The sequence below is a fragment of the Saccostrea cucullata genome, unplaced genomic scaffold (assembly GCF_032062105.1).
Source record: "Saccostrea cucullata isolate Sc308-1 unplaced genomic scaffold, CSIRO_AGI_Scuc_v1 ctg4668, whole genome shotgun sequence".
NCBI lineage: Eukaryota > Metazoa > Mollusca > Bivalvia > Ostreida > Ostreidae > Saccostrea > Saccostrea cuccullata.
The window spans coordinates 55,047-65,770 of NW_026937232.1; the positions used below are offsets into that span (position 1 = coordinate 55,047).

The 10,724-nt window shown below is 33.9% G+C and overlaps 1 protein-coding gene across 1 annotated transcript; it reads left to right on the forward strand.

Moving 5' to 3' along the window:
- Window positions 1–8,788: 8,788 nt before the first annotated feature.
- Window positions 8,789–10,435, forward strand: LOC134247565 (proteinase-activated receptor 1-like). The gene has a single exon (XM_062729906.1). It carries the CDS (start codon window positions 9,366–9,368, stop codon window positions 10,299–10,301), a length of 936 nt encoding a protein of 311 aa, XP_062585890.1. The 5' UTR covers window positions 8,789–9,365; the 3' UTR covers window positions 10,302–10,435.
- The last annotated feature ends 289 nt before the right edge of the window (window positions 10,436–10,724 follow it).

Genomic DNA, 10,724 nt, shown 5'->3' on the forward strand with positions numbered 1-10,724 from the left:
TATTGAAATATCTCAGGTACTTATTGGTTTAGAATCATCAAACTTTGTCAGTTTATGCATCCTGGGTCTTCAGATAATGTCAACTTAAAAGTAAGTCACTCTAATGGTACTTATTGCCTTAGAATCATCATCCTTTGTCAGTTGATGCATCATAGGTCTTCAGAGTGTTTTAACCAAAATGTAGTTCATGATGACCTACTTTTTGGAATTTCAAGGTTTTTTAGCTCACCTCAACGAAGTTGGGGGAGCTTATGTAATACCCTCGGCGTCAGCGTCCCAGGTTAAGTTTTTTGGAGCAGTTTTCTTTTTAAGTACTTCTATGTTCTATATTGATTAGACATGCATGGAAGATGGTTCTACTTCTAGTGTGTTTCATTGTACCAGTGAAAGTTTCGGATGCTGCAATTTCAGCAAAGGAATGTCCATGATAATGTTTTTGGAGAAAGTTAGAATGTTGGGTGCAGGTTAATATTTTTGATGCAGTTTTTCGTGAATTTTTCATTTCCAAGTAACTATAAGCCCTATGTTGACCAAACTTGCATGGATGATACATCTAGGAATGCATACTACCGGGCTTGCTTCGGATGCTGAGTTTGACATACATTTTCCGGTTGAGTGAACAGGTTAAAGTTTTTGGTGCAGGTTTCATTTCCAATTAACTATAAGCCCTATGTTGACCAAACTTGCATGGATGAAACATCTAAGGATGCATACTACCGGGCTTGCTTTGGATGCTGGATCTGACCTACATTTTCCGGTTGAACGAACAGGTTAAAGTTTTTGGTGCAGGTTTCATTTCCAAGTGGCTATAAGCACTATGTTGACCAAACTTGCATGGATGATACATCTAAGGATGCATACTACCGGGCTTGCTTTGGATGCTGAATCTGACCTACATTTTCCGGTTGAGCAAACAGGTTAAAGTTTTTGGTGCAGGTTTCATTTCCAAGTAACTATAAGCCCTATGTTGACCAAACTTGCATGGATGATACATCTAAGGATGCATACTACCGGGCTTGCTTCGGATGCTGAGTTTGACCTACAATCTCCGGTTGAGTGAACAGGTAAAAGTTTTGGTGCAGGTTTCATTTCCAAGTATGAGTTCTTTAATGACCAATCTTGCATAGATGATGCATCTAAGGATGCATACTATCAGGCTTGCTTCGGATGCTGAATCTGACCTACTATTTTGGATGAGTGAAAATGTTAGTTTTTGATGCATGTTTCATTTCCAATATTAAACTATGAGCCCTATAATGAGCAAACTTGCATGGATGATACATCTTAGGATGCACACTAATGGACTTGCTTCGGATGCTGAATTCGACATACATTTTTCAGATAAAAGAACAGGTAAAAGTTATGGTTGCAGGTCTATAACCAAAAACTATAAGGCTTATATAACATTGTATAAACCAAACTTGCACAAATGTTGCATCAAGAGATGAAAACTCTCAAAATTGCTTGAGATGCTGGATTTTCATTACATTTTCATGAAGAAGAACTAGTTTAGACTTTTTATGTAGGTCTATTTCAAAGTATCAGAACAAAATTGCTTAAATATTTTCATTTTTGGAATGTACACTTTTTGTTGGTTAATTTTGTGACTTTGCCTTACTTAAAGACAACATTCGTTGAGGTGAGCTCTGTAATCTCTGATTACCTATGTTTAATAGATTGTACAATTTATCAGAAGAGGTATTCAAGGCTCTTGGGCCTAATGTTCTTGTTAAACACTGACATCCACACACAAATAAGAGGAAACAGTACAACATACTCAAAATGGGTAGATACAAAAAATCCTATCAGAGTAATATTTTAATTCCTAAGGGATTTTTTTTTAAAACTAAGATTATAAAATTAAGAAGAAGATGGCACAAAAAATAATCCTATAGGAATAGCTCTCAATTTCCTATGGGAATTTTAATCCTATGGGAAATTTTAATCCTAAGGGAGAAAAAAATTCCCTTAGGAGAATTTTTTTTCCCTATAGGATATATTTCCTCCCATAGGATTTGTTTTTCTCCTTTAGGAAAATAAATTCCCTTAGGAAATTAAATTCTCCTATGGTAAATTAAAGTCCTACAGGAATTTTTAAATATCCTACAGGAAATTAATAAATCCTTCAGGATTTTGATAATATCCCTTAGGATTTCAGATTTTCCTACAGGAACTTTATTTTTCCCATGGGAATTTTTTGTTCAAAGGTGATTATCTCACCTGACAGGTGAGATTTACCTGTAACACAGGTAGTTATGAACTCTGTGAGTGATGGTCTACCCCTTGGTATACATGATTTTTATGTGAAATGAGAATTTGGCGGGTGCCAAAATGCCACTTTTGAAGTGGCATAATTATCCGGCACAGTGTTCAAAGCTAGAGAAGATAACTGTGCTTTTGTGGAAAAAATACTTTTTAAAAAAAAATGCATTGTGTGTTTGGAAAAATAGTTTTTCTTCAAAACAGACTTTTAATGATTTTTAATAGTGAATGACAAAAAATGCATATCGTATTTACAATACCTCATACTTAAAATACAACAACCAAATGTGTATAAATACACAATTTTCAAAACTTAAGAGATGTTCTTAAAATTAATACCTAATGAGACAATCTTTTATGAAGAAATTTATTAAATAAATTCATATTATGTAAATACTGTCTGTGAACTACCACCCCGAGTGGGCGTAATCCCCACATTTTTTATCCCCACATCTTCATAGTTTTATGAAATCAAAAAATGCATCTATGTATTAAAAGAAACTCATAGAGCCGTAATTCTTCTTAAGGATTGGCTAAATCGTTTTCAAATCGCTTTTTTATGTTTATGCCCGAACTTACACCTACCCAAGTTAGGTGTAAAGATACGCTATTTAATGAAACGTACATCTTTGTGCTAGTCCCGACTTTACGACTTGGCGTATGACCTTTGATGAAATGGGCCCCAGGAGGATTATAAAGCAATCTTAGACTTAAGGCAAAATTTTCAGTCATTCATAAAATGAATGATAATCGGAAAATGACTCGTAAAATTTAAAATTAACAGTTTAAAAGGGGAAAAAACTTTTATAACATTTCAAATTCCATGTGATTTCTAACTGATAATGTAAGACAATTAACACACAGACTGCTTCATGTTTCTAAGGTTTAATAATAATAATAATAATAATAATAATAATGCTTTATTTAGAGAAGGTAACCCGATTAGTACCAGGTACTATTCTTCCCCGGGGCCTTCTAATTTCAAACAACATATTACATAAAATGATACAATCAAAGATAAAACATGTAGAGTTCGTTAGTGCATAATGTAATGTACATCTAAATGAGATATAGATTCAAAATTAATAAAGAAGTCAATATTAATTGTTCAAGAGACATTGTCTTAAACAATAGTAATAGTCAAACATCTTGTACAAAGGACATATTCAAACATTTATTTACATACGTTGGCTAATTATAATTTTTTCTACATTTCGTCTAAAAATAGGTAAGGTTGATGATAATTTTATATGTAATGGTAGGTTATTCCATAAATTTACACCTGAATATTGAATAGAATTTGTAAATAAAATTGTTCTATGTTTTGGTAAACGAAGATTATAATTTAATTCTGAACGTAAGGAATAGGAATCATTGCTATGAAAAACAAAAAGGTCCTGGAGATATTCGGGGCTCATACCATAAAAAGTTTTGTACAATAAAATACACTTATGTAGAGTGACTAATTCAAATACATTTAGCCATCCCAGTTTTTCAAACAATGGTTTTGATTGTTCGTCGGGTGCTGCATCAAGAATAATTCTAGCAGCCCGTTTCTGAAGTTTATGAATTCTTTCAATGCTAGTTTTAGATGCATTGCCCCATATTGTAAGACAATAGTTTATTGAAGGCAAAATATATGCATTATAAAAAAGTTTTCTGGTATTTAATGGAAGAAATTTCTTAATTTTACGGAGTGTAAATAACTTGTATGTTAAGGATTTACAAACTGAATCTACATGATAATTATAATGAAGATTTTGATCTATATAGACACCTAAGAGTTTTTCAACATTAACATTTTCAAGCTTTTCTCCAGAAATTTCTGTATTAAGTTCTGGAATATCTAATTTTGACCTTTTTTGTTGTGTACACATAAGCATAGATTTTGATTTGTTCGTGTTCAGAATCATTTGGTTCTGTAAACACCAGTTTTCAATTTCGCATAAATCATAATTCAAAAATGTTTCAATATTATGTACATTGTTATCAGATAAATGCAGAGTTGCATCATCTGCAAACATATCAATATTACAGTGATTGACACATAGGGGGAGGTCATTTATGTACAATAAAAATAGCAGTGGACCTAAAATAGATCCCTGGGGCACCCCTGCTGTGATAGGTAAGATATCAGAAGAACATGCACCAATTTTAACACTTTGGGTTCTTTCATTTAAATAAGACTGAAACCATTTAATTGTAAGTGAATCAAAGTTATAGTGCCTCAATTTCTCAATTAAGAGATCATGACTGACTAAATCAAATGCTTTACTGAAATCTAGAAATGCTATGCCAGTGAGATTCCCTTGATCCATTGCATGCAACCAGCTGTCAGTAAGTTTGGTTAGTGCCGTTTGGCAAGAGTGGAATTCCCTAAAGCCACTCTGTGAGTTTGTAATGAGGTCAAAAGCTCTGGTGAATTCACGTACTTGATTAGCAACATGTTTTTCAAAAATTTTTGATAAAGTCGGTAAGATTGATATTGGTCTGTAATTACTTGGATCATTTTTATCGCCCTTTTTATATATAGGGGTGACTTTAGCTTGTTTCAGATGCAAAGGAAAGATGCCATTAGTAATGCTAGTGTTAATTAGATGAGTTATAGGCTTAGAAATTATATCAGCAGAGAGTCTTAAGAGGCGGGGACCAATGAAATCTATACCTGCCGATTTATTAATGTCAAGTTTGCATAGCATTGAGAAGACCTCGTCTTGTCTTATAGGAAGTAAGCTAAATACATTTTCATCATTAAGTTTTGACTTTGTGAATTCTTTCAACTTTTCTGGTTTAAAGTTACGCTTTGGTAATTCATTTAATAAATTGCTAGAAATTTTTGTAAAGTGTTCATTAAAAACATTGACAATACCTTGTGTATCGTTAATTTCTGATCCGTTGTCCTTAATATGAGTAGGAAAAAAAATATTTTGGCTTTGAGGATAAATGGTTCAGATAGCTCCAGAGTTCTTTAGGATTAGAGCTCTCCTCAGTAGCTGATTTATAATAAGTACATTTAGCATTATTAATCAAAAGCGTAACTTTATTCCTCCAATGTCGAAAATTTTCAAAGTCTTTGTGTTGATGATAGTAATCTCGTAATTGTCTAGCATCATTAATTTCTTGTGTTAACCATTTTGGACGAGACTCAGTTTTCACACGTTTAGTCTTAACTTTAGCGTGACTATTTAGAATAGTATTAAACATATTGTAAAAGTTCGCTAAGATATCGTTAGGATTGTCCAAATTCGTAAGGGCATCAAAATTGGATCCTTGTCACGATGAATTCTATGCAGACTAAGCTGAACTGCACCGTACGCCGCTCATGTGGCTGATAATATGTGAAAAAAATTCTGCCTGACCTTATAATTATTCATATTGGGTATTTTTTTTAACAAATGATACAAATAAACAAAACTTGATGCTGAGAAAGTTTATTTGTAGTATCTGCCGTTTAAAAACTTTGAAGGAAGTATACTTGGTAAGATCTGATCATCACAGATCGCAAATTATATCTTTATACACATATGACGTGGTACAGACGATAGTTGGCCTACAAAATTACTGTGCAGAAAACTTGGTATCAGGTTTTCCATATGATTTAGAGCCAATTAATATTTTTTTATCTCATCATTTGTCTCGAACATTCCTGTATTTGCATTACAATTATGAGAAGTTCTATAAAGTCAAATTCTTGATCATATACCTTGTCTATCATTATCCACTTTATCAGAATATTGTGGGTTTTCTATTCCCTAAATTACAAGTAGTTACTTGTTACTAAGAAACAGTTCTGTCATTTCATGTAATCAGTATGTTGTGTTCAGAATAAGAGACTTCGGTTTAGAAAGACCATTATTAAAGTTTCATATTAACATGTAATAAGGTAATGATCACAGACATCTACAGAGATGGCAAGCGTTTCTAAGCATGACCAGTAGAATATGTTTCATTCTATATAGACATACCAAAATATGATGTTCACTTTTGATAGACATAGCAAAAGGGTATGGGATTCAGAAGCCACGTGTCATTATAAGTTTATAACCGTGCGAAACAGTGCGTTTTGTTGTTAAAGACATGTTGTCGAAGGCGATAATATGCACCTACCCTCACTGCACATACTATCAGCACATATTGTCGTTGGCTGTAAAATTCTACACGTACAAATTGCCTACACTATGTCCCCAGATAGCATGACTCCGTTGGGCCAACGTTGGTTTTTGGTTGTATGGTTGGTGGAGTGTTGGCGTTGGGGAACAGATGTAGGCCCACATCCAACGTTCATTTACGTTGGCATGAAAGCTAAACCAACGGTGTTGGACATGTGATAACGTTGGTCAACGTTCATTTACGTTGGCATGAAATAAACCAACGGTGTTGGGCATGTGATATTCAATATCCAACGTTCATTTATATAAGCTAAACCAACGGTGTTGGGCATGTGATGTTGGCCCAATATTGGCCCATTGTGGTTACATGTTGACAAGAAACACAGCGATTTGGTGTTGGACATTAAGATGTTGGCCCAACATAGGTCCAACCGAGTAAATGTTGACATGGATTAAGACCATTGTGTGTTAAATATGAAATGTTGGCCCAACGTAGGTCTAAGTGAGTACACGTTAGTGGCAAAACATTGCCACTTATTGTTGGTTATTCAATGTTGGCCCAACGTTGGCCCAGCTCAATATATGTTGACAATATAATGATGCATTGCTCTGTGTTGGGCGTGCTTGACTGAACTGGAGTTGGTCCAATAGTAGGAATACTGGGATTACTAGTACATGTACAGGTAGCCTGTAATGTTTGAGATGAAATGCTGGTCCAACGTTGGCCCAATGTTGCAAAAAGTTTTCATCAATTTAGATTTATCTATTGTAAATCGATGGTAATGTAATAAGCAACTCATTATCATGTGATCTAATTATATATTGAATGGAAATTATGAGACAATCCTTATAAGTCTGTGAAATACATATAGCAATTTTATATCTTGGTAATTCTATATTTAGCATCATTGAATCAAATTTAAAGTGCTGTGTTTTGCAAGTTTTGGGCTCCAAAAAAAAAACTGGTGAAATTCACTGGCTCGGCATGTGACTCATAGGTCTCCAAGGAAACCGTCATCTTTAAATCAGTTTTTTTTTTAACCGCGCACTTTAACAGTGTCTGTTTAAGTGAAAGCAAGACTCTCCTGTTTTTATAGAATTTTAATCCTTTCAATGTAAGTATAGCTTTTGTTTTTGTTATTGAAATAATTAATAATGTGAAATACACAACATTGTAATGGCCTGCATGTAGGCTTTCAAATTATTGGTACCAGGTAGCTGATTAAACAATTGTAATTGATGACGACCTTAACTTTTATTTCTTGAACAGAGCAGATATGTCCGGATCTGTAAGTGAACGCAAGAATGTTAACCAGTGAAATGTAAGTAACTATTTTGTATTTGTTATTAATAATTACTAATGTGAAATTCAATTTTAAGGATTGCTTTAAAAATATGTGTGATGCTGATGAACATTTGAAAATACTATTTTAATTGATGATACTCTTAACGTTTGCCGGAATTGCCGGGATGGAAAAACCCTCTTCACTCTGAGACTATTGATGTGGCATTTCTGTATATGGAAGGGACTGATTTATATGTGTGGGAAACATGGATTCTAAGAACAGATAAACAACAGAAAAGTGATAAGTGACGCAAATATGACCTTTCAAAACTCTACAGTTAGAACTTGAAGACTCTTATATCAGTGATATTTAGTAGTGGACATAGTGATGTGGAGTGTACTTGAGAAACATTGAACTTTCTACCTCTTCCTTCTTTTAGTTACATTCCATGGAATACTTTAATGAAAGTGAAAGTGGCAAAGAATATATTGTGATACATTTTAGGAGGAAAAACGTATTTGACCAAACATGGTGAAATTAATTGTGTCGTATAATCTGGGAAATAAAAATTACAGAATTTAATTAATTTTGTAAGACATTTGTATTGAGGAATAATTGTGTCATTGATGTTTCAAGAAACAGCTTTGTATCAACGTTGAACCAACGTAATAACTATATTTTGAACTGAGGTACAATGTAGGGCCAACGTTACAAAATATTTGGTTAGCATCGGTACGTTGGAATAGCGTTGTACCAACGATGGCATTTCAACAAAAGCGTTGTACCAACGTTGGACCTTGAACTGAGGTCCAACGTTGGGCCAACGTTAAAAAAATATTGCGTTGGCGTTGGTATGTTGGAATAACGTTGTACCAACGTTGACAAATGAACAAACAGTATTGTACCAACATTGGCCCAACATATTGGGCCAACGGCGCGCCAATGAGCAGTAAGACATTGGGCCAACGTAAAATATGGAAGAGGATGACAATGGTATCAAAATTCACATCTACACTTTTTATGAAATTGCATGTTCGCTAAAAGACAAACCAATGATTACTGTAGCCACAGCTGTCATTTTATACTCAAATAAAGAAGCTGCCATCAAATTCAATATATCATATATATAATTTACACTGCGAAGAGAGTGAATGGTGCAATAACATGTCTTATATGTCTATTAATCAATTTAACTTAATTGCACTGGATTTCTGCTGATGACAATTTTTATACTAGGTTATTATTACCTCTGCTAAAAATACCCTGCGAGACGATTTCTCCATGGTAATTACGCGCAAACATATGATGCGCGAAAAACCATACTTTGTAAAAGGGAGGGGCTTTTCTTAGAGAATGTCTATTTATACACACCTTCTGTAAAGTCCGTGTATTATATGCTCGAAACATTACACTTGAGCATTTCGGATGTTTTTTCCTTGCTAGTAAGTAAATTCATGAAATACTACAAGGATTGATAACTTTTATCAAACGAAATGATTTAGATAATTTTTTCTTTGCTCATCGCAAAAAAAAATCGTGTTTTTTACACTATATAATGGAACTAATGTACCTTGTATGCCAAACTGAACGAAGGACAAAGGTTAATTGATGAATGAAAACATATTACTTTAGTTTTTGAGGTTAATTGACATTTCTATAAGACAAAGAAAGACCTCTGGGATCTTAAAACAAAGAATAAAAGGACGCAATGATTGAGGAGGCTTTCAACATTTCAGGAAACGTAACAGTTTCAAAAGAAGATCCAAAAGTGGATACTCTCCTGTTTTTATTTGGCTTACCCACTGCTGTTCTCAACTGTATATCCATTCTGGTACTTTTAAAAAGCAAAAAGCTCAAATTTTCTATCCGTCTGCCTGCATTACAGATGGCCATTTCTGATATGTGTTTAGGTGTTATTTCGTGTATTCCAAGCACCATTTTTGATAGTCTCGATATTTGCATCACTAAAAGATATTTCATCGTAGCGTTTTACGTCTTTGGGTGTTTGACCATAACCATTATGAACACAGATAGGTTTATTTCACTTCGATTTCCTTTTCAATATGTCAAGATTTGTACACATGTCAATATAACAGCGGCCTGTCTTCTTTCTTGGATAATAGCCATGCCTTTGCCAATTCTGGAAAATTTCTGTCATATGCAAACTTTGTTGACGGACAGGGACTCATTTCAATGGTCACCTTTTGTAATTTTTGGAATTGTCTCCATAAATCTTGGGGAGTATTGTTACGTCATCAAATGCGTCACGAAGAATACTACAAAGAAATTTCAAGCATCCTTAGGAAACAGAAGATGTATAATAAAGATATCTCTGTTCACGGGATGTTTCGTGCTTTTCACTTTTCCAATGTTTGTCGCCAACATGGTGAACGCCATTAAAGACGAATCAGATGAAGGGTTATTACAGAGGCTACGAATTCTGTTTTCTGTAATGGCGATGATTAATCCTATCCTTAATCCATTCCTGTATTGCTTTCTATTTACTGAATGTCGTTTTCAAGTAATCGGTATATTTTGTTTCTGGAATAAAACATTGTCCGAAAGGAATAAAACAAATCGAAATATTTTTTTCTGCTCCTACATGCAACAGTCGGGTCCTCCCCGTCTAACAACTAATATGTGAAAAGAGTAACTAAAACTAATCTGTAATTGTAAAAGTGGTAACTATGTCGTATATTTTTCTGCCAGAATTTCAAACAACATTAAGGAACGGTATATATTAGAAGACAAACTTTATTTTAAAAAAAAACATTTTAAAAAAAAAAAGGAAAACAGTTCATAGATATTCATTAATGGAAAATTTTGATTATCCACACGAGGCGCCACGAATAGAGGAAACTTGTCAGAGGGCGACGTTGTTGCTTATTGTAAAACCTGTTTCATAACTGAATGTATTGTGTATACAATTCCTAATATTAACGCATTGTTTTGCTACATTGTATGGATAGGGCTTACGACGTCGCTAATTTGCATTTTAAGACATTCATTTTTAGTTCTTACATGATACCTCTGGCCATGCATATTGTTTTCCTGTGAAATCACTGAT

Excerpts from the sequence above, each read along its gene's own strand:
- LOC134247565 (XM_062729906.1), top strand. The coding sequence starts at position 9,366 with ATGATTGAGGAGGCTTTCAACATTTCAGGAAACGTAACAGTTTCAAAA.